General features: G+C 37.5%; 1 protein-coding gene across 1 annotated transcript; it reads left to right on the forward strand.

The window, feature by feature from the left end:
- Positions 1–4,239: 4,239 nt before the first annotated feature.
- On the forward strand, positions 4,240–12,097 carry pop4 (POP4 homolog, ribonuclease P/MRP subunit). Its single transcript, XM_028809664.2, has 7 exons — positions 4,240–4,328; positions 7,613–7,665; positions 9,338–9,561; positions 9,671–9,748; positions 10,389–10,450; positions 10,680–10,781; positions 10,878–12,097. The coding sequence occupies exons 1-7, from the start codon at positions 4,322–4,324 to the stop codon at positions 11,012–11,014; spliced, it is 663 nt and encodes a 220-aa protein (XP_028665497.1). The 5' UTR covers positions 4,240–4,321; the 3' UTR covers positions 11,015–12,097.
- Positions 12,098–25,563: the final 13,466 nt, after the last annotated feature.

Here is a 25,563-nt window from a genome sequence, read left to right on the forward strand (position 1 = left end):
AAGGTGAATCATGCCATTCCAAACAAGGCAAAAGAGGATACAGTTTCATGCTGACTTTGATAAAATAGTATACAATACTCCTCAGTCTGACTGCCTGTTTCGCAGTTGTGTCTATCTGTCTTTGCTTATAATGCATACCTAGCAGTTCTATATGGTGAACCCTGTGCTAAATCTGGCTCTGGGTCAACTGTGCATCTGAGTAGAAAAAGTCAGATTTACAGTATAAGATATATTTGCATGGAGTATACAGTGACAAATTAAATGTTGTTGCCCCGTGAAACCCAACAGACAGATGCTCTGAACACAATTGTAAAAGCACTAAGAATATTTTTTAATTCTCTTTTATCAAAAGTGCCTTCACAACACCACATCCACCAAATACACTATAAACTAACACAATAAATACAACAATTCTTTCCTCCCAGTAGCTCCTTCACACTCCCTCCCAACTCTGGCTCTCTTGCTGGGTCTTCACCAGTCCGTTTTATAGTCCTTGACCCGGAAGTGCTTCTCCTCTTCTGTTCACGTGATTTGACAACACTTCCGGGTCAGATGGAGAATTGTATTTTCTTCAGCCTGGAAGTACTTCTATCCTTCCATCCCCGTGACTTGGGAGTACTTCCGAGCTATATGGGAAAATGAAATCCCTGTGTTTCCCTGCAGCGTCACCTGGCGGCACCCACGTTATCCAGCAGGGCTGTGAAGCCGAACTCCATCTCCCATAGTGCCCTGCGGGAATCCGGGGTCCCGCTATGCTGCAGGGAAGTCGCCATCTAGCGTCCTGGGTGTGTCGGCCGGATTGAGTTGCCGGCCGTCCATCACAACGTATACTCTTATTACACCATCCACCCATTTTCTGAACTCTCAACAGCATTAATTCCAAGGCAGGAATCAACCTCAGATAGGGAGATTCTCACTTCTATTTGTTCAGTTTCAAGCCTTCTATTTGTTCAGTTTCAAGCCACCAATCAGTCTAGCAGTATGTATTTGGACTGAGGTTGGTTTCCAATTAAAATTTCATGCAAAAACAAAGAGAACATGCAAAGTAAAATAAAGAAGGAAGTTCAGCTAGAATCAACCTTCTAAAGCTTTAGGATAGCAACACTACACATTGCACCATCCATTCAAATTTTTGAGCAGTTTTACTTTTAACACAACACCAAAGTATTTACACAAATTAAAAATATTTGAAAATTTTAAACTTCATGGCAGTCACAGTAGACCTGTGGTTCTCAAGTTCAGTCCTACAGGCCCACTATGGCTGCAGGTTTAAATTCCAACCAACGTCTTCTTTTAATTGGACACTTACAATAACCATTCATTAACCAAGCAAGTTGCTACTTCCCAGTATGTGTGCTCTGTTTTTGTATCATTCCATAAATTTCAAAGTAGTTGAATTTTTACTGAGTGAAACAGGAGATAATAGCATAAGAATTTGTTTTTTGCTTTTAAATATGTTGTTCTTTTTAGCTTTCTGGTTTTATATACTAATAAGCACAGAGGTAAGTAACATTAAAATAGCTGCCCTATCATTCAGCGTCATTTGCCCCGATGTCTGCTGTGCTTGTCATTAATTGTCAGAATTCAGATATAATTAAGACAGTAAACTCCTGAGAAAAAATGAATTTAAAAGAAAATGACCTAATGAGTTAAGCTTCTAAATATACAATAAAAATACTAATATTTAGTACTTTTATGAATGCAAAATAAGAGAAGGAAACACAATTGAAGGCAATTAAACAATGAGATCAATTAAAAGCAAGAATTACTCGCTTTTGTTGAAACAAAATCATGTAGCCACAGGGTGCACCCGGGACTGAATTTGAAAACCACTGCTATAGCAGTTAGGAGCACGCATTGATACAGTGCGTTGCGGCACCCACTACACAACAGACCAACTCAGGATCCGAAATTAGGACACAGGACAACCATGCAACGCACTAATTTGAATGGAATGGAATACTGTGGGGTATTTTACAGTGGCTGGAGGGCCCACGTTTTCCATGCAAGTTGAAGGACCTGCTTGCAGGGCTGGATGTAGGCTAATGTCATACCCAGGATGATGTAATTACAGGTTCAGGGCCTTGTTCAAGGGCCCAAAAGAGTGGAATCATTTCTGGCAATTACAGGATTCGAGCCAGCAACCTTTTAATTGCTGGCACAGATCCCTAGCCTCAGAGTCAGCACTCCACCACCATCCATCCATTACCCAACCCGCTACATCCTAACTACAGGGTCATGGGGGTCTGCTGGAGCCAATCCCAGCCAACACAGGGCGCAATGCAGGAAACAAACCCCGGGCAGGGCACCAGCCCACCGCAGGGCGCGCACACACACACGACAATTTAGGATTGCCAATGCACCTTACCTGCATGTCTTTGAACTGTGGGAGGAAACCAGAGTATCCGGAGGAAACCCACACAGACACGGGGAGAACATGTAAACTCCAGCAGATCCAGGAAGCGAACCCGGGTCTCCTAACTGTGAGGCAGCAGCGCTACCCACTGCGCCACCGTGCCACCACACTCCACCACCATTACAGACAATTGCAAAATAAATCAGGGTTTGTTATAATAAAGTTTTTTTAGAAGTTACTAAATAAGGGCAAATCATAGAATATCCAAAAATATTTGAAAAAAAAAAGAGGAAGAATAGGAAGAAGGCTCCAAAAAAGGCTGACTTTCAGTTAATCAGCTATATGTATTAATACAAAATTACATTACTAAAATGAGCTTTTAACGATTACGCACATACTCTGGACACAGAGACTATATTCTCTTTTCACTCAGTCTGTATGTTAATAATTCTATCCCTGCATAATCACATAAAAACAAGATGCCTGCTTATTTGGTTGTAGACCTTTTTTGAAATTTAATATAACAAGAATAAAATGTTTATGTAGAAATACAGATAACTGAAGTCCTTGTGTAAAATGATACCCTCCAAACAATTATGATAGAATATAATTGGAAAAATTGATTGTCACTAAATACTTTGCAAAAATAATTATTTGCTTGCTTATTTGTTATTAATATATTTGATGTGTAAACTCACAGCAAACATAGACAGATAAGGTATCTGAAGCGTTAAGAATTAGGTATAAAAAGTCAATGAGAGAGCCATCAATTGAATGAGGTTAAAGTCTACAGCTAATAAGCACATCCTTTAACATTATAACCCACTAATTCCAGTTTAGGGTCGAGGGGCAGAGCCTTTCCTGGAAGTACTTGGGCACTAGCCAGGAACCAACCCAAAATCGGGGTAACAATCCATCCGTGCTACACTCACTTATACTGGGCCAATTTTAAGTCAGTGACTGATGGACCATACACAATTTCAGGAAGATAGAAGAAAACCATAACATCTGATGAAAACCCCACACAGACAAGAGTGCAACTACATACATAAAGAATCCATTTTACATAATATTTGTACATGTATATTCAAACCAACATACTTGAATAAATCAACACTGTAATGTAATACAGAAATTATTCTTATCCTAATATATCTTTCTTATGTTTCTTGATAAAGTGCCTGTCATTTACTATTAGCAAAATCTGCACTCGCTCTAGAACGATTTCATTATTATATATGGTTTTACGGAGCCGTGTAAGAATTTTTTTCTTCAAAGCAATTTATAAAATGACAAGCATAGTTGTGTATATGTTCATACAGAAGCAGAACTGCCAAGCACAATTTCACATTTGGTCCAAATTATTAATGAGTGGTGATGTTTACTGAACCTGCAGCCTTGTGCCTTACGGTCCGTAACCGCCGCAGATACGTCACACCCCTCAAATATGAATCAACAATTGGTTTATTCCAAGTTAATGATAATGAGCAGTTTACAAAACGAACGTGTTCTTTGAATTTTAACAAAAATGTGGTAGGAACAAAAGGTACTCATAAAAGGGATTTTAATATCCTTGAGTCATTAAATGATCCACATTCATTGTGCCCATAAACGTCGCCGACAATACATCTATATTCTGGTGGTACCACAAATGAATCGAGATTCGAGACACGAAAATGTTTTCAAAGTGTCCAGTATCATTCAGAAGTAAAAAAATAAGTATAAAATAATACGAAGTAACGACAATAACTTTACTGTCGCCTGTTTTTTTATTCAATTCAAAGAACTGCATGCATCTTTACCAAACGCCGTTATTACGCCGTGATTACGCTCTCGATAATAGACAAGTGCTGCCTTGTTAGTGGGCTGCTCGCTTGATCGGCAATCGGCTACTTTTGTATCGCAGCGGAAGTGAAATGCACGCTTATTGAGAAGCTTAACGAAAGAGAGAAGGATTTATTTACAATGGAGAGTAAGGTTTATTATATTTTTGGCATGTAATTTTAAATGTGAATTGAAGCGAAGTAATTATTTGGGTTTATATTTTATAAATGCATAGCAGAGTGAGTGTTCTGAACTGTACTTTTACCCTTTTGCATCTAGGCTATAAATCCGGAGGAGAGACAATCCGCTCAATTATTTCATAAAAATATAATGGATATATGAAATATGAGAAAAAAGAGCGATGAAACTATGTTATATGTTCAGGTATCATGTTTTCGAGTAGCTCGGTAGCTCGTTTGATGTTCCTTGTAAGTTGTAGCATGAGCCTTGTTTTCTGCACAAATAACATGACTTACTGTAAGTGCAAAAAAAGCACTTTTGCGCTCTGACAAGTTTAGATTGATGCCACTTTTAAAAAGCCGAACATTTCGTAAGTATTGAAAAGTTTAATTGAATGAAGCTGTAGCGTATCATCTCTTACTGATACATCGGTTTTTCGTACTGAGCATAATGTGCGCTCAAACAGATGAAATAATGAAACCTCTATCCGTCATCTGTTACTGGTTTGACCAGTCTTGGGTGTGCTTTAGCTGAAACCAATCTGGACAGAGTATCAGTCCATCATAGGACAAGCATACACATATACACGATAACTCGTGCTAGTTAAATATACGCAGGGTAGGGTGAACGACCATACGCCCTGTTTTTCCCAGTCGTGCTTTTCTTGGTACCTAAAAGTGTATCCGTCCAGGATTTCTAAATAGCATAAAATGTCAGGGATTTGATGATGCTTCCATATTGACACTTTCTTTCTATAGACGATGTACAGTTAGGTCCATAAATATTTGGACAGAGACAACTTTTTTCTAATTTTGGTTCTGTACATTACCACAATGAATGTTAAATGAAACAGCTCAGATGCAATTTAAGTGCAGACTTTCAGCTTTAATTCAGTGGGGTGAACAAAACGATTTCATAAAAATGTGAGGCAACTGAAATATTTTTTTTAACATAATCCCTTCATTTAAGGGGCTCAAAAGTAATTGGACAAATTAAATAACTGGAAATAAAATGTTCATGTCAAATACTTGGTTGAAAACCCTTTGCTGGCAATGACATCCTGAAGTCTTGAACTCATGGACATCACCAGATGCTGGGTTTCCTCCTTTTTAATGCTCTGCCAGGCGTTTACTGCAGAGGCTTTCAGTTGTTGTTTGTTTGTGGGCCTTTCTGTCCGAAGTTTAGTCTTCAACGAGTGAAGTGCATGCTCAATTGGGTTAAGATCAGGTGACTGACTTGGCCGTTCAAGAATTTTCCAGTTCTTTGCTTTAATAAACTCCCGGGTTGCTTTGGCTGTATGTTTTGGGTCATTGTCCATCTGTATCATGAAACGCCGCCCAATCAATTTGACTGTATTTAGCTGGATTTGAGCAGACAATATGTCTCTGAACACCTCAGAATTCATTTGGCTGCTTCTGTCCTGTGTCACATCATCAATAAACACTAGTGTCCCAGTGCCACTGGCAGCCATGCATGCCCAAGCCATCACACTGCCTCCACCGTGTTTTATAGATGATGTGGTATGCTTTGGATAATGGGCTGTTCCACGCCTTCTCCATACTTTTTCCTTGCCATCATTCTGGTAGAGGTTGATCTTGGTTTCATCTGTCCAAAGAATATTTTTCCAGAACTGTGCTGGCTTTTTTAGATGTTCTTTAGCAAAGTCCAATCTAGCCTTTCTATTCTTGAGGCTTATGAGTGGCTTGCACCTTGCAGTGCACCCTCTGTATTTACTTTCATGCAGTCTTCTCTTTATTGTAGACTTGGATATCGATACGCCTACCCACTGGAGAGTGTTGTTCACTTGGTTGGCTGTTGTGAAGGGGTTTCTCTTCACCATGGAAATGATTCTGCGATCATCCACCACTGTTGTCTTCCTTGGACGTCCAGGTCTTTTTGTGTTGCTGAGTTCACCAGTGCTTGCTTTCTTTCTCAGGATGTACCAAACTGTAGATTTCGGATGGGTTTTTTCTGTTTTCGGTTTGTTCACAGCAAAATCTTCCACATGCAAGCACCACACCTCAAATCCACTCCAGGCCTTTTACCTGCTTAATTGATAATGACATAACGACGGACTTGCCCACACCTGCCCATGAAATAGCCTTTGAGTCAATTGTCCAATTACTTTTGAGCCCCTGAAATGAAGGGATTGTGTTAAAAAAATGCTTTAGTTGCCTCACATTTGTATGCAATCGTTTTGTTCACCCCACTGACTTAAAGCTGAAAGTCTGCACTTCAACTGCATCTGAGTTGTTTCATTTAAAATTCATTGTGGTAATGTACAGAACCAAAATTAGAAAAAAGTTGTCTCTGTCCAAATATTTATGGACCTAACTGTACGTTCTGTGTGTAATTGCTTTGACCTTTCTCTATGGATCCAACAACATTCGATAAAGGGGTTTCGGGTGATGTTTTGACTGCCAAGGGGATAAGAAAAGCTGCCAGTACAATTTAGAAGAGGTGTCCATTTCAAGTACTGAATACTCACTGTGAAACGTGCAGTATCATGTGCTGCATCTGACCTGTATGGTGTGGCCTTACAGATTATTTTATGTATTATATTTATATTAAGAGTCGTTGTGCAAAGAGTATTGCATTGGTTTTGTTTTGCAGTGCATCATACAAGTCACAATGCAGCATGAGCAGGTTAAATTGGCTCTGTAAGGAAAAGACCATGAGTTAGTGGAGATGTTTTATCTGTGTTCTTGTAGTTTTCACTCCATCCATTTAGCTGCCTTTCGGCATTATCAGGATAGCTGCAATAAATACCTCATTCAGTTTTTAACACACAAGTCAGCCTCAGTTAGGGTTGTTCAGGTGCTCATGGTTAAGTCTTTTATAGTTGTAGCCATGAAATTCTCAAATCATGGTTGAAAATGATATTTTTTCCATCTCTTTGGAGTTTTCATTAGTTATTGACCTTATTAGTGTGACCTTTTTCGGGACTGCTGTCATTCAAGACATAGACATATATGGTGCTCAAAGTAGATAACAATAAGACGATGTGAAGTTTCTAATAGGTTTACACTTCAGCATTGTCACAGATATTTTATAACTGATATGAGAACATAGTACATGTACAACAAATTTTGCTAAATTTCTATTATTAGACTAGATTTCAATATGTTTGTATTCATTAAGTAATAGTTGGATCCTATGATTTTGTGATTAGTAATATTTGATGATTTTGAGGGTGGTTATGTTTTCCTTCATTCTGAATAATCACGACTGTTTTTACTTTTTAATTTTCAGATCTCCTTTGCTCCCATATTCCTAGTGAGCATGCAAAACTGTTGCATATTAAGGTAATCAGCAAATATTGTACTGTCTTGCATCGTTGGGTAATCCCTGTTTATTAAATGAATATATTTTCAGCTTTTGAAATTCTGCTTTATTAGACTGGCCTCATCTCAAATGTAAATGCCCTTTTGATATGTTGCTCTTTTTCCTGGTCATTCCCACACATCTGACTGTGGAGGTGGTTCTTTGCAGTGCAGTGGGGCTAAGTTGAGAGCGAGAGCTTGGCTGATGCTAACAGGATGTACTCCACTTCAGATTGCTTATACAGCCTGTGCCTGTGAGAACAGTTAACAGAATTCTCTTTTACCTTATGCTGATAAGGACGGGTGCTTCTTAAAGGCCTTTTTAATCCAGATGTCTTAGGGCCACTGCTGAATACCAAAAGATGTCACACTGCAAACTGTGCCACCTGGGATGGATCGTGGTGTGATTCAACAACAATAAACCAGACTTATCGAGTTATGCCATTCAAACTGGTCATTTGTGTTGTGGTATGTGTGCATTGTTGGAGCATCCTTCCCTGCTGCATGTGCGCATTTACTTTGTTTGAGCAAAGCGTTTATGTGATAAAGAGCTGTATTTTATTTTGCACAGTTTTTTTTAAATTGATGCTAAAAATAACAAAATTCACTAAATAGTTTTTTGTGGGGGTTAAAAGATTTTTTTGGGATGTAAAACAGAGACTATTACTCCTTGAAGCCTTTTTCACACTTTTGTGTTTACCTGAAATTTTTTTTGCAACTAATTAATGAAGGTAATTCATAGCACACGACTAAAATCAAATATATTTTATGGCTCTTGCTTACATTGCCACGAAGGAGCACAGTGTGCTTTTAAAAAATTTGATATGCTGTATGTTCTCCACACGGACATGCATCATCATAGATAGATAGATAGATACTTTATTAATCCCAACTGGAATACTGAAGAATGTATTTAGTAGGAGGCTGTGAAACTACACAAGTAAATTAACCTTCAGCTTGTTGAAGCATCTCAGGTATACATATTATCTTCCTAATAATGCTTTCACTCACTTTTCTTTAACTTCTAATTTTCAGTTGTACATGTCTCTCAGTGAACTTTGCGCTGTTGCTATATTAGCCAATTAATATGTTGTTACTGAACTGGACCCATGACCACCCTACTCCCCCCTTTATTTACTGGTCAATTCAAATGCCTGAGCATGCTTTGGTTTTGTTCACAAGATCATTTTCCAGAAATGACTTATTTAGCAATATTTTAGTAAAAATAAGTGTTTGGGTCACAGTGAGCATACAGCTGGATGACTTGACAAGTAGATAATGTGACACAAGTAATGTGGATATTTTGATATTGTTCCCTGTTTTTCAATGTTGAACAACAGTTAAGTTTTTCTCAGCCATTACTACAAACTACATCGGGTATGTAGCATATTAAAAAAAATGCTGATGTTGGGTGGAGTATTCATTTAATGACATTTGAGTTTTTAACCTGTCTTCATTTTAGTATGTTATTACAATATTGAAATAACAACAAACCTTGTCTTACATAGATGCTTTGTTTTTAGTTAAATAAGTAAAACGTAACCTAGCACAGTATACAGAGATTCTTAATGTTTAATCACACTGCTTTCTCCTTAATCAAGCTGTTTGTACTTTTATAAAAAAAAAATTTTTAATTCTTCTACCCTTTCTACAGCCTCAAGAATCCAAGCAGGCTAAAGCTTTTATAGATTCATTTTTGAAGCGTAGCCTCCATAATCTGCAAGAGGAGGAAATACAGAGACATACTGATTACAAGGCAGTGGTTTTAGAGCACAAATACAATGGCAAAAAAACACAAAAGAAAAAGAAATCTAAAGGCCTCTCTGCTAAACAGAAAAGAGAAATGAAGCTTTTTCATCTGAAACCTGAACAGCAGAGGTCAGTAGTGAGCTTTAATCCTCTTGCAAATGTTTACTTTCTAACTTCCTCTGAACCTGTATTTTCATCTGCTTAACGCTAGCTATTTTATTTTTTTATTCATTTAAAGGTATGCACAGTTTTTGCCTTTGAATGAGTTATGGAAACAGTACATTCGCGATCTCTGCAATGGACTATCCCCAGAATCGTAAGTTTTTATATTATAGGTGAGCATGGTAATGTCTCCTGTATCACATTCTATAATTACCTTTTCCATATGTCTCAAAATTATTATTTTTTTATTTGTGTGTTGTGGAGATTTGGGGTGTCCTTGGAGCATCCCAGAAACAATAGTCTAAACCTCAAAAAAAAATCTAATGTTTACTTAAGTCTTCATCCACTGTAATGAAGAATGTTTAACACTGGAGCATTTGGGTCAGGACCATAAGCACACCCTACACCATTTGGCATACTTCTATACACAAGTCATAGAAAAGTTTTCAAGTTGTTTTGGTGTAGAATGTGTGTGTGTTGGAAGTTCTGGTTCATTGGAAACTCAACAATAGCAGGCATACTAGAAAAAAATATTTTAAAGTAAACGCAAACACACCAAAAAAAAAAAAAAAGTGCAGCTCTTCTTTACTCCAAATGTTAAGTGGTGTAACAAATACGTTCCATTCTAGCAGCTGCATATGAGTTCAGTAGTTTAGTCAGTCCATAAAAACATACTTTCTAATGTGTTTTGATTGAGAGTATAATCTGTTAGGAGTTTGCAGTTTTTTCTTGTGTTTAAGCTGTGCAGTGAGAATGTTTCCACTGTAACATATAATTTTATTTACTTTTTATAGCAATCCCCAGATGATTCAGTCCAAGCTGTTAAAAGCGGACTTCCATGGAGCCATTGTCACAGGTAACCTTTTGGTAACATGTTTATGGAACAGTATAATATAGGACCTGTATTTAAATGTATCGACCAACTGAAAATATCATTTATTAATCACATATCTAATTTAAATAAAAATACCTTCACTGCTTGCTTAGGAATATTAAGGGTGTACTTTCAGATTACAGTTTTTATTCTGTTCTACAGTAGGTATTGCTGATATCGAAGAATAACACTTTTTTTTTCTGATTCACAGTGACCAAATCAAAATGTCCATCTTATGTAGGAACTACAGGAATTATTTTACAAGAGACTAAACATGTCTTCAGAATTGTTACACAACATGATAGGTTAAAAGGTGTGTAAAGCAGCCTATAATTAAGTGGTTGTATTTTGTGTATTTTGTACAGTTTCATTTATTCTAAAATATTTGTCTTATCCTTTTTTTCAACAGTCATTCCCAAACGTAATAGTGTCTTTACAGTGGAAATTGATGGATTTATTACCCATGTCTACGGTAGCAAGTTTCAGCTAAAATCAAGTGAGCGTTCAGCTAAGAAATTTAAACTGAAAGGAACCATAGACCTTTAATCTGAAGCCAGTGCAGCCAAAGATGGTTCTTTGAAAATGTCACTAGTCTTCCCAAAAGAGACTGAATAGAAAGAGGGAACACCTATTGATTTTGATTTTCCATATGTGATTTTGCCATTTAATTTATTTTTATGATTTCTTGTATTGCATACAAAAAAGGTTAATAGAATGTGCTTTTTCTCAAAGAGTAAACAGGCCTATCATCACCTTTTTTAATTTTCATGAAGTATTAGTACATTTTCATTAGTTGTCAAGTAGGATTATAAACAATTTACTTATGTTCTTAAGTTTTTGTTGCATTTGATATAAATCTATTTTATGTATAGCTGTGAAATGAATTAAACTGTTAGTCATTAAAAGATATAACAAATTTATTCTTTTTCAAAACGAAGTATTAGGACACATACATTAGTAGCCTAATATCTACAGTATAAGCTATTTACATCTGTCCTTATGAACTTTTTCATTTGTTGCATTTGATATAAATATATTTTATATATAACTGAAGTGAATTAAGCTGTTATGTTATTCTTTAAAAGATATAACATATGTATTCCAAAATATTGAAGAAAGCACAGTTTGGGGTACATGGTTTGTTATAATCTTTACTAAATTAGGTTAAAGAAGAGGTTATAGTTGCTTTGGAATACAGAAGAGAATCAATACATTGACGATTTAGCTGCCTAAACACCATGGCACTAGTCTCTGTTTGTTTGTATGTGTTTTCCTTCATTTATTTAAAAATAAGCTGATGAGTGAATTAACAGTAACTCTGTTTCCATATATATTTCTGCCACAGTATCATGAATTTCATAATGAGATTCCACCTTGTGTTTTATCTTGCCAAGATGAGATTGCACTTCTCATAGCACAGTAGTATATGCATATTAAAAATGACTTGATGGAACAGAGCTATTACCAGTAATCCTTTCTTAGTGTTTTGGCAGAATGATATGCATTGTGTCTTGCATAATTCAAACAAAGAGCAAAAAAAATGTACATTAAGACAATATTACAGAATCAAAATATTGTAAACTTGCCTATTTTGTTATTGTTCAAATAAAATTAAGTTTATTTACTGTATGTCTGCAATAATATTTTAGCTTCTGTTATTAGTGTGCATGTCAAACTTATTAAATATCATAAGTGACATCCTATCAAATATTCAAACATGGCTAAACTGCTAAATATCACGTCACCAAATGTTAATAAATTGCTCACACTATATGAAATTTGAAGAATTAGATTTGTTGATGAAAAAAGCTGTCTCAAAGTTTGCCCCTGCATCTTCCATTACTGTTTTGAGTAAGTTTACTCTCATGATTGCTTGAGACCACGCAGTTTTATTGCATTTGCTATGTTCTGTCTCCATTTTTACATCTTTTATTAATTGATTTCTTCAGCTAGAGTAAAGAGCATACAGACATATAATCAACCTAACATTAGCCTTAGGAAATGACAGTTTCAAATGAATTTGTCAATCACCTACTGTAGCTAGCAGCAGTAGCGCCAGTGATATTTCTGACCAGGTGGATCCATTACTCCGTCGCTGATACACTCATGGTCAGTATTAATGCTTTGCCAATTTCTTTTTTTATGCCAAGTCACTTATAAATATGCAGTCAGATTACATTTTTTTCTTACAGCGAATGTTATTACAGTAGCAGTAGATGTCTCATTTAGAATTTTTTTTGATCATCTAAAAACACCCTTCAGGAAAAGAGTTCAATTGAGGAAATTGTCACTGATCCTGTTAGGTGCAGGGCAGAGTTTGCTTTATTTAAGATTTTTTTAAAATACATATGAAACTTCATATCAGATTTGATTCACTTGCAAAATTAATCGCACATCTCAAAACAAACAAAATCATTTGTGGAAAAATAGAACAAGATACAATAAGTGGAGTCACACTTAGCTGCAGAAGTTTTTAGTGTGACCACAAAATTCATGAAGATTAAAATGGGAAAACACTATTTCAAATATAGTTGAGAAATCAGCATGCCCTCATCAGTACTTAATCACAAAATAAAGTGTATACACCACCCAGTATACATTTAAATGTTCTAATGTTTGCTGCTTAATAATTTTACCATGTTAGTAGTGTGAAGTTAAACAAAATAAAGTCCACAACCATCAGAACCTTTGTGCTCCTAAATTTTTCTTTTTGTGTATGACTGGATTTCATAATTGCCACAACTCCTTGTTGGGTTGGAACCATGAACCTCTTTGTATTTCCTGGTTTACCGTGGTTTCACAAATAGATTTTTAATCCCACATTAATAAACTGAATGGCTTGTTGAATCCATGGCCTGTTGGAAGCATCTACAGTAGGTGGGGTGAATTAAGGTTCACAGTATTATTACAGGAGACTACCAGTGGCGGTATTCAATAATGTTTATAAAGCTGATTCACAGTTGATTCCTTTAATGCTGATTAATCACAGTGCTGGATTGGTATCAAAGCTTGCAACGATCAATAAATGGACTTGAATAAATATCTACCATCAAGAAGCAGTACAAGTTACTACTCAGTTATTCTCCTTCTATCACGAACAGTAACTTGATTTCATTCTGTTTCATCATGGCTTATTTGGGTGTAATTTTTTTCAAAAAATGTAAGGTTTTGCTTTGATAATAAAATGTAGTGTAATTGGTTCATTTCAGAGTTATTCTTAAATGTACGTAGTAAAGTGAAATTTCTGTCCTCATATTTGACCAACACACAGCAGGCTGAAATAATAAATAGTGGTGAGTGAACGGCTGAGTCTAAATAGGCAAGATCCTGAGAATTTAAATCATGCATTTACTTCTCGTGTGGAAGAAAAATTAGACTGGGGTGGGGGTCACATAGTCATTTACGATAAAGTGTTTTGATTTGCTTTCCATATTAAAATATGGCATTCATTTTAAAGAAATAGCATAATATATGTCAGAAACTTGTTCAGGCATATCAGGAAACCAGGTCAATGTCAAGTGAACAACAGAGACAAAGATGTAATACACAGAATGTATTGAAAGATGATGTAAGTAATCAGCAGATGTCCTGTAAACATTCAGAATGGACAGTTGTTAACATACATAGAAATTTCAAGGTTGGTGAATCAACGCAAAGGGTATAAAAAGAATAAGAATATAATCAAATAGACTTTTATATAAGTCATGTGGGTGTAAACCAACGACCCAAAATAGTTGATGATTTGACAAAAAAAAAGCCACTAAATATCCTTTTATTGATTTAGAAGAAACATTCAATAAATCAGAAATAAAAAAAATCAGAGTTGGATGCATGGGAAAAGGGGGCAAAACAAAAAGAGGAGAAATTATATTAACATACCTCAAGATGGGGCACTCTCGATTAAATTATGCACAATTCAAGACAGGGCAGGATCAGTCTGGAGTGTGTAGATCATATAATCAATTAGAGATAGTACAGCATGTATTATTAAAGTGTGTGGCACTTGAACAATGAGTTCAACATTTTAAATCCCTGGGAATGGGTAAATTGACAGAATAGTTATTAAGGTATGGAGATGAGTGTAAATTGATTCATAGATCCATATTCTGTTTTTTAAGAATTATTTTTTAAGAAGAATTTTAAAGTTATTTGAGACCATTTAATTGGAAAATATAAGTATTTCAAGTTGTAGTGTTTTTTTCCTCTTTCTTAATAACACGTAAGTCTAGCAGGTGACCGTAATGCACCTTAAGTTGGTTTGCCGCCATTGAAAGAAGAAGAAGACAGAGCATCTTTTACAGCTGTGTGAGAATGGTCAAATCTTCTTCTTCTTGGCAGTAATGCTAACTGCCAGTAAAACAAGAAGAAGATTTGATCATTCTCATCATGCTGTAAGCTTGGTGCTGCAGGTGCAATAAATGATGCAGATGGACACGTTTTTATCCTGCCTGATTAATGACAAAGTTTTTGTCAGATTTGTCCTGTTAGAGGATATGTTTCTTTTCTTTAATTAAGATGTTGATTTCTACCGTGCTAGTAGGATTGACTATTGCAGTGTGGTGTTCATTGGCTGCTCAAATCATTCTTTTTACAGCCTTCAGTTAATTTTAAATGCTGCTGTAAGTATTATTACAAGAACCAGGAAGTACAAACACATAACTCCAGTTATACACATGGCTCAAAGTTAAGTTTAGGGCAGATTTCAAAATCCTGCTTTTTAACATTTAAAGCATTAAATGGCAAAAGACCTGCCTTCTTATCTGAGTTTAACATTACTGCTTATGATTCCGTGGATTAACAAAATAACAGTAGGAGGTTGAGCTTTTAGCCACAGGGCCCCAAAGCTGTGCAGTGGGCTGCCTTCCTCAATAATAGATGCCCCTTCAGTCTTAGATTTCAAATCCCAGCTGAAGACTCACTACTTCAGTTTAGCATACCTTGACTAGAGCTGCCAATTAGCTGTGCATACTGTATCTCTGTTATTAGTCAATAGTATTAAAATATAAGTAATATGATATTTACAGTATAAACGGGTGGCGCAGTGGGTAGCACTGCTGCCTTGCAGTTAGGAGACCCAGGTTCGCTTCCCAGGTCCTCCCTGCGTGCAGTTTGCATGTTCTCCCCGTGTCTGCGTGGGTTTCCTCCCACAGTCCAAAGACATGCAGGTTAGGTGCATTAGTGATTCTATATTGTTCCCTAGTGTGTGCTTGGTGTGTGTGTGGGCTGGTGTCCTGCCCAGGATTTTTTTCCTGCCTTATGCCCTGTGTTGGCTGGGATTGGCTCCAGCAGACCCCCGCGACCCTGTAGTTTGGATATAGTGGGTTGGATAATGGATGGATGGATATTTATAAACTATTACTAATCCTCCCCTATTCTGTTTCTTTTCTTGGTATCGTCATGAGGCACTTGGTGCCACTGCTCTATTTGCCTGCCCATGGAAATGTCATTTCAGATAAAGAAGCACTGGAATCATCGGGTACTAGTGTCCTTTCTTCAGATTGGCTGGCCCAGCACTGGCTTAACTGTAGAATGGCCAATAGGGGGAAGATGGCTTGTTGGCAGAGATCACCAGTACTTTGACTGTGTCTGGCTCCTCTAACTCCTTTTCTACGATCCGGCCATGGTTTCTCTGATTAGGTGATGGACAGATATTGTTGGTTTTCATTTATGTTAATTAATTTATACTTTGCTTCAGATGTATTTGAACAAATCATATATAAGATAGTTCTATATTTAGTGAGTGGTATAGTCTGTTCTTGTATTTTGCCTTGAAAGTTGTCATGGCAGTCTGCACTTACTGTACACTTGGTGAGGAACACTGTGCAAGAACAAAGTAGTTTGTACTGTTATATTGTATATTAGAGAGTCAGGCGTCAGGAGGTGTCACAAAACAGGGCCTGTTAAATCCCATTGAGGCATTCCTTGTGATTTAGATTAGATTAAGTGAACTTTATTAATCCAATGGAGACATTTTGGGCTATACAAGAAATAAATAGTTGTTTTTGTTGAGTTCCCTTTTACATACAGTCTTGCGAAATTGATGCTCTGAAACTGTGAAACTCACTAAACAGGATGTTTTGGAGTTTTGAAAGCTTGGGGGAAGGGGTTTGAAAGAAAGTAACAGTGGTCCTTGACACCATACTCCTCTTTTGGATCTGTATATTTCTCAGAAAAAAGTCTAGATGAAAATAAATAGGCAGAAACTATATTTTGGAAATTTAACATGGCTGAACACAACCCCCGATAAGACAATATGATGTACTTTTATACAAAAGTTGTAATCCAGTGTGACCATGAAATCTTTATCCAGATTGGTTAAGAAGAAAACACTGTACCTGAGATCCCGCTTTGGCCAGTGCAAAACTTTGTGTGCACTCATAATGATATCCTCGCATCTTTGAATGCACTCTCCTGCTGCCTGATGGGAACTGTAGTCCCCCTGCCGCCACTGTTTTTTGGGTTGCCCCCTTATATTACAGCCCCACTGCCCAATATATAGACTATATTTTAAGTTGGAAAACGGCAACACACACGTACAATTTCATGAAAATAAACTATGCATGATTTTTGTACAAATACACAAATACAAATCTTACAAATGTATTTATACATATTAAAATTATATTTACATACATCCTGCATGTGCCAGGTTATGGAGTTGTTGATTTAGAAGCTTCTAGAAAGCTTAAAAAGTAAGACTTCAACTGCCACTCCAGCTTTTAAACTGTACCTTTTTATAAGAGGCATTGCTGTTCTGACGTTTCTAACTGGTGTACAGCAAATGGAGCCGTGCATTAGAGGTATGCATCAGGACTGAGATCCTATAGGACACCACCTAACATTTGTGGGTACAGCTCCATTTCATTAGAACAGTCTAGATGAGAACAGGCCATTCAGCCCAACAAAGCTCGCCAGTCCTATCCACTCATTTCTTCTAAAAAAACATCAAGTCGAGTTTTGAAAGTCCCTAAAGTCTTGCTGTCTGCCACACTACTTGGTAGCTTATTGCAAGTGTCGATTGTTCTTCTTTGTGTAAAGAAATACTGCCTAATGTTTGTGTAAAATTTACCCTTAACAAGTTTCCATCTGTGCCCACATGTTCTTGATGAACTCATTTTAAAATAACAGTCTCCATCCACTGTACTAATTCCCTTCATAATTTTAAACACTTCAATCATGTCACCTCTTCATCTTCTTTTGCTTAAACTGTATATGCTCAGCTCTTTTAATCTTTCCTCATAATTCATCCCCTGTAGCCCTGGAATCAGCCTAGTCGCTCTTCTCTGGACCTTTTCTAGCGCTGCTATGTCCTTTTTGTAGCCTGGAGACCAAAACTGCACACAGTACTCCAGATGAGGCCTCACCAGTGCATTATAAAGCTTGAGCATAACCTCCTTGGACTTGTACTCCACACACCGTGCTATATAACCTAACACTAATGTTTGTACACATAAGGATAGGCTGTCAGCACTCAGAAATGCCAGATGGAAAATTGCCCATAATCTCTCTCTGTATAAAATCCAACATCTGTCTGTCTGTCTTTATGTATGTCCGCTTTTCACAAGAGAACTACTTAACGGATTTAGATTGGGTTTTTTTTCCATAATTTGCTTGAACATTCCGGTTGATTATGCGACTTCTTTCATTGCACTAAGTACTGTATGATAGTTCGCTTGTGGTACTGATTTATTTGCACGAATCCAGGCTGGGGGGCCCTCCTCAGTCACGCGCCAGCCTTGGAGTGTATTTTACATCCGCTGAGCTAGCGAACGAGAGAACTGCTTAACTGATTTAGATTGGGTTTTTTTTTAGAATGTTCTTGAACATTCCAGTTGATTTTGCAACTTCTCTCATTGCGCTAAGAATCATAGTTCGCTTGCAGGAGTGATATATTTGTGCTAATCCAAGACAGAGGCTGCGGGCTGAGGGGAGGGGGATCCGTGACGTCAGGAGTGGGGAGTCGGACTACCTCTGCATTTTGGAGTGTACATTGCCTCCGCTTAGCTAGCGATACCTTTTTGTTTATTGATTTTTAAAGTTTGTCCTGTTTCACTACTACGTGGGTGGAGCTGTGGGGGATGGCTAGTTTACAATATTATAAAAGACTGAGGTCTGTGTGTCCAGCCTCTCAGAGCAATCTGATTGGTCAGCTTGGCTTTGGCGTGATTAGTCTGTTTGACTTTGGTGACGCAACGAAAGACAAAGTGCAAGAGTAAGATGCCTGACGAGAAGTAAAGATGCACACAGAGAGAGTTGCCTTCAAAGACAGAAAACATTAAACTGGATAGGAGGCGAGAAAGGTAGCTCAAAAATAATGACAGAGTATGAGAAGCAGGTTTTATGGAAACACAATCAAGAAAAGGAGCACTGGTGAAGAGAGGTTCAGATACAGGTTGGTACAGAGCAGGGGTGGGCAATGTCAGTCCTGGTGATCCGCAGTGGCTACAGGTTTTCATTCCAACCCAATTGCTTAATTAAAAAACAATCCTTGTCAATCTCAGACCTTATTTAATTTTATGGCTTGTTGCTCTGCAATGTAAGGTCTTATATCGTAGGATATCATCCAAATCATTTTCAGTCTGTCACATTTTCTATTATGATGAACACACACAGATGTAAATGGAAACAAGCTAGATGGAGAACTGCTAGCTGCTTTGTCATTTACATCTTATTGTTAATAAGGAGCCATTAAAACAGTGAATTCGGCTGTTTAAGATTGAAATAAGCAATGAAGGGTGGGGAACCTTAACAAGTGAGACCACTAAAATGAAGCATCAAAATGTCATTTCAGCAATAGGCGCTTCATCAGCAATAATTGACTTCTCATTATAAAAAACTGGGTTGGAACAAAAACCTGCAGCCACTGCGGCTCTCCAGGACCGACATTGCCCACCCATGGTATAGAGGAAAGGTGCTGAAAGTACATATAGGGCAAGAGATAGAAAATATTTTTAAATTATTCTATTGCCTTCAAAAGGTACTAGTGTGCAATACAAATTTGAGTAAATTGTTAATGCTTTGAATATGAACAAAATACAATATTATAAAGGCTCTTGTTTATGTATTCAAAAAATGTTCATAATGGTGTTACACTTAAGATTTTTTTTCCAAGTGCCAGATATTCAAACCATATTTAGGAAAAGAAACAGACAACATGCAAAGGGAAATGGACCATTGTTCTGCAATAAAAAAGACAGGCAAGTCCAATATTAAGAGCAAGCTTTCACTGCTTTACGATTCGGTGTGTTTGATGTGCTCGCTGTTAGCATTAAGCAATGTAAAAAATAACCAAGGGTTTTGAACTTGTGTGTGTGAAGACTTTCATGCCTATGATTTTGTAGCCACTTAAGGCATTGCTCATACTTTGCTGGCACAACGGCAAAATACGGCAGATTTGATATCCATATATGAGTAATGCCACCACAAACAATACACAATAAAGTATAAACATTTTTTTTTCTAACTCGATTCCTAGCAGTTGTGAAATGTAAATGTTTGCATACGAGGGACATTGTGATACATCCTTGATACATGTGTGTTCATTAAGAACATACGACCTGGGATGCGGCTCCCATATCAAATCAAAATAAACAAAAGTGGAACTTGGCATCTGAAGCCAAACCATCATTTATAAGTAACCAAAGACATGTTCATGTCAGGAGCACCTACATTAAGAATCCTAAGTTTGCATTGGTTTATCCTCATTTAATAGATTTTAAATTGCTTTGCAGTGGACGAGAGCAGTCTGAGTATCTGTGGAGATGCCCTGGCATTCTCTTAATTCATAACCAGTTTGTGCTGCGTAGCTTAAATCACAGCGTGGCCCCTGTATTTGCTACCAGCCTGCATTTGTCATTGCATTCTTGTGCCCAGCTGCCCTCCCAAAACACGTGTGGTCTCCACGTGTGCGCAGTCTGGTCTTCGACACTTCCTTGTCTTTGACAAACTCTGTCTAAACATCCTCTCCCTAACACAAGATCTCTGCCACACCATCATCCAATTTAAGTGCTTTAAATCATTTTCTAGCCCTTTTGGCTGTAACATTTTCCATCTCTCCACTTTACGTTTTATTTTCAAACTCTTGAATTTGACCCTCCTCCATTGTACACCTAACAGTCTTATGCAAATCTTTTCCTTTACAGCAAAAACCAACATCTGCAAATTTTCTATACTTCTTTTTTAATTTTACTGCATATTCATAGCCTCCTGGTCCCTCGACCACCTTTGGCTTTATATTCGACCGCACAGTCAAGAGGCCTCATCACTAATGTGCACCACAGAGACACAAAATATTGGAATTTATGTACAAAGACTGAAAGCAAAGTGTGCAGAATTCCCTGCTTCATGCTCAGGCTAGGCAAGAGACTCCCCATAGGACTATTGCACATGCACGACATTATGTATTATATATAGCTTGTGCTCTACTTTGACGTTTGTGCGTGATGAGGCATTCTTTACGAATATTGTCCCACCTCTAACTAGACATTTTATATATGCTTTGGTGATGGTTGGATTAATTTGGTTATTAGGAAAATCTGGGCACATAATGAATGGCACATATCAACTCTTCTGTATTATCTACAGTGTGTAATTGGGAAGAGAGTTATAGCAAGACCAGTTTAAGGCCCCCACAGGCCCAGCACTGTCATACATATATACTTATAATCTATGAACATCACATTTAAAAAATAAAATGAGCCAGGTGTTGGTCTTCCTCAGAGTTTTAAGCCAGCAGTCACTTGTGCATTAGATCAATGGCTGACAATATAATGTGCAAGTATTTTGTTAAAGAGCACAAGGCACCTCTGAAACATGAGCTATATGAACGCCACTGAGCCCCAAGCCCCAATCACAAACACACAAACATGTCCCAGGTTTAAAACAAAGGGTTGTTTATTACAAAATACCTTTGTACAGCAATCACAGAGGTTGTCTCTTCTTCTTTCTCTCTTTGCATTGCTACTCCTTCAAGGTGAGTGTTGCCTGTTTCAGCTCCCAGCTGTGACTCACCTGGACAAGGCAGTTCAGTCTCTTTTATTGAAGACTCGGGAGTACTTCCGGTGACAGGGCTGTGCCTGTTGGAAGCACTTCTGGGCCATATGGAATTCCCAAAGAATAGGGAACACCCCCTTTCAGCACCCGTGGACCCCAGCAGGGTTGCGCTATCGGACTACAATATAATCGGTGCCGAGGCCCAGGGATGCTGCCACCTAGTGTATGGCAGGGGGAGAAAATATTCTGTATACATCGCTCTCCCCTGTCCTTTCATATTATTGGCATCCCAACCAGGTAAAAATCCTGGTCTTCTCGTGTCGTCTCTCACAATGCCAAGGCCCCAGGGTACGCACCCTGGTCACCCTGACAGTGGATCTGCTCATGAGTTACAGAGAGGCAGTTAGGCTCTAGATTTGATTCTACTAATGTTTACCTTTCGTAGTCATAACTTTCCATAAAGGGATTTCAGGTGAAGCAAATAAAATTTACAATAATAACAGCAATACTCATTTCGATCTAGTGTAGCTTAATGATTGCAATAATTTGTAATAAGATTACACGACAATTAATCTTTTCCGTGTGCTTTGTACCTTTAAATCGAGAGGAATGTGTAGACGTTAATTACTGATGTGCCGCCATTAACAGGCAATCTGACAGACAGCTGAGCAAACTGAAGAGAAACACAAAACAAAAACAGTGGTTCATTTAAACTTGGTATTGATCTTATTCCGCTGTTCACTGCAACAGCACTTTGACCTGAGGATTATCTTCTCTTAGTACCGTACTACAAAGTCTGGTCTTGATCTGGTCTGAGCTACACCGCAACTGACCCTGTATTTCCAAACACATGCCCTTTAGTAGCCATGAGTTTTCATATAGAGGGATTTGACAATTGAGAGGAGACCATTCAGTCCACTAAGCCCTTTTATATAGCGAATAGCTAAGTTGTCCCAATATCTCATCCAGATTCTGCTGTATCTTCACTGGCCTCACTCAAAGAGACCCTGGTATCAGGGCCATCTTAACAGCATTATAGGTCCCCGGGCAAAGCAGTGCACTGGGGCCCCTACCTACACAACCACTCAGCAAGTCACAACATACATAGATTAGCATGGGGTGTCCCCAGGCAACTGCCCAGCATGCCCATGTTTTAAGACGGCCCTGCCCGGTATCTTTACTGATAGCTTGGTTACTTGCTAGCATCAGACAGAGTTCCCCAAGGCTGCTGCCTTTTCTCCATCATGGTAGTGCCCTCCATAAAGCCATCCTGAGGTAGGGTCTTGGTGCTGTCCTTCTTCCCATACTGTAACGGCATAAATAATGAAATCCCCAAAGATTGGGGTTGGGGAGTTGAGGTTCTCTGCTCATGACTTCCATTATCCTACTTGCACAACAGTATAAATATGAAAATATTTTTTTTCTATTTGGTGTTTTTCAGCAGGCAATTGTCCTTACTAATAAAGCTCAACAGAAATAATTATAGCCCATATATGTAAGAAGGACAGGATAAACTGAATTCTTTCTTTTAATTGTTTCTTTTATTTATTTTTGTTTCACAAAATGGTTATAGTGTAAAATACTTAAATTGCATTGTGTTTCATATTATCTTTATGTTGAATTAAAGTAATATTGACACAGCAATGTTTGACTTGTCCATAGTCTGGATGATTTATTCAGCTAGTGTTTACAAATGCCTCCGCAGAGCACAGTGCCTTGTGACAGACATTACAGCAGCCACTAATGCCATTTTAGGACATGACCTGACATACTGCATGATGCCGCACAAACAAAGCACCCGGAAATTGCAATGTCAAAAAAAACTTCCAAGATAAACAAGATTGAAGGACTGCTAACATCGCAAAAGGCTCAGAATATATGACTAAAGTACACACGGGGCTTTCCATACTTGAGGTGATTTTTCTAGCGGAATTCAGTACGCCCATTAATACAAGCAGACTAACATGGAAAAATGAAGTCAGTGTTTCACACTGGCTTTCTGAGTGACTTGCGTCACACCATTCTGCCAGCCTGAGAACAACTACTACGAACCTGTGTTCTCACTATAATGTTTACTACAGTGTTTTAGGAAATTATTCATCACAACATAACAAGCTAATTCTTTTGCTACACCTTTGTTTAGTGTCATATTTAATTGGTTGTAATGTATTTTTCAAAATGAAAAATGCATCATAAAAGATATATTTCTTATCAGCAAAATTTTCATAAGTAATTAAAGATTTAAAAATTTCATTTTTTATGTTAACTTAATGCTAAAGGGTAAATTAAAAAAATGCTTTTATGATATACAGTATAGCAATAAAACAACTAAATCAGAAAAATGTATTACAGGTTTGTCTAATTTGTAACGTCCTTCAGCAGAGTTACCACATTTCATAACCACTCTTGGCCACAAGCTGCGAGATGCATGAAGTGTACACTAATCTGATTATGGGTCTACGTGTCTTTAACCGGCAGCTTGTGGGATGTTCAAGGGTGAGGAATGCTGTCATCCTTTTATTTGTATGAGCTTCACCAAATCAAACCCAAAGCAAGTGACAGAATAATTACAACACAGTAAAATAAAAATTAGGACTAGTTAGTTCATCAAAAGTTGAGTTTGGTTCCAAACTGAAAATGCTTGATGACCATATTAATGACGTTTCAGATCAGCTGGAAGACGTTAAGCAGGGACTCACGGCTCGAGTTGAAACAGCGGAACAATTGGCGTCTAACGCCGATGAAAAAGCCACAGCTGCGAACTCCGAATGCAAAAAACTTGGAGACAGACTTGCAGCCCTGGAGGATGGGTGCAGAAGAAATAATATAAGAATTGAGGGTATACCTGAGAAACGAGAAAGCTCAAGCTCAAGCCCAAGCCCAGTGAAATTTGCAGTAGAATTACTGTCTAAAATAATTGGAGATGACTTTAAACTCGACATTGAGATAGCCACGGCTTATCGCACAAACAGACCAAGCACCTTTAAACCTAGGTCTTTTATTGTCCGCTTCGAGCGACTACGATGTAAGCTGGATGTGATGGCACTTCTCAGACACAAGCAAGAGATTATATTCGAAAATAATCTTATTCGTATTTTTCCCGACTTCTCACTATCAACAGCTGCAAAACGCAGATCCTACATTGACATTAAAAAGTTGCTACAGAAAGCCGATATCAAATACAGCCTCTTGTATCCCGCCAGACTGAAAGTGGAAGTTCAAGATCAATATTATATTTTCCTAAGCAAAGAAGAAGCTGAAAAGGAACTAAAGAAGCTGTTCCCGACACTTTTTTGAAAGTTAATAAGGAGCCGTATTCTATCAAGGCACGGGAAGGACCTATGATCTGCTCTCTGGATCAATGTTTAAAGAGACTGGTATTATAATTATACATTCCTTTTCTTTATCTGGACTTTATATGTTTATGTTTTAATCAGAGTTATAGAGTTATAGACGTGAGTGTGAAAATGTGGAAGTAATTAAAGTAGGATTCATTTTTTTCTTCTTTTTTTTTTTTTTTTCTTCTACTATACCTTAAAATAGACTGTTTAACATCATACCCTTGGTTTATTGCTTTTTCTACTATTTATACTATTACCATTATACTATTACAGTAGGAATTACCAGGTTCATCCTAGACTAGTTTTTAAAATCATTCCCAGGGTTGATTCTTTTTTTTTTTTTTAATCTTAATATCTTAACTTAAAAGCGCTGAAGATTATTTCAAGCTTAAATACTGTGAATGAGAATATTTTTGGCAGATAGTATTAAGAATTTAGCTGCAAAAGATATCTCTGTTTTAATTCTCTAACGCCGCTGCAGGGTGGGGTTTGTTTTGTTTTGGACGTGCTCTGTCTCTTCGTATGTCAGAGGACTGGAACATCGCGAAGTGGGATCTAGCCTCGTGTGGGGAGGCAAAATGGGGGGGTGGGGGGATAAAGGGGGGAGAGAAGGAGAGCAGGCTATATCTAATCTATTCTTGTAATCCTTATAATTATAAATATCAATGCAACAATAGGCTAAAATGCAATAACTCATGGGGAATCTTGAAACTAAGATTAAAACTGCCATATTACCAATTAAAACTATAAAATGACATTAAA

Source organism: Erpetoichthys calabaricus, chromosome 9, assembly GCF_900747795.2.
Source record: "Erpetoichthys calabaricus chromosome 9, fErpCal1.3, whole genome shotgun sequence".
NCBI lineage: Eukaryota > Metazoa > Chordata > Cladistia > Polypteriformes > Polypteridae > Erpetoichthys > Erpetoichthys calabaricus.

Excerpts from the sequence above, each read along its gene's own strand:
- pop4 (XM_028809664.2), top strand. Across the intron at positions 9,562-9,670 it reads CTGAAACCTGAACAGCAGAG|GTATGCACAGTTTTTGCCTT; the intron begins GTCAGTAGTGAG and ends ATTCATTTAAAG. Across the intron at positions 10,782-10,877 it reads ACAACATGATAGGTTAAAAG|TCATTCCCAAACGTAATAGT; the intron begins GTGTGTAAAGCA and ends TTTTTTCAACAG.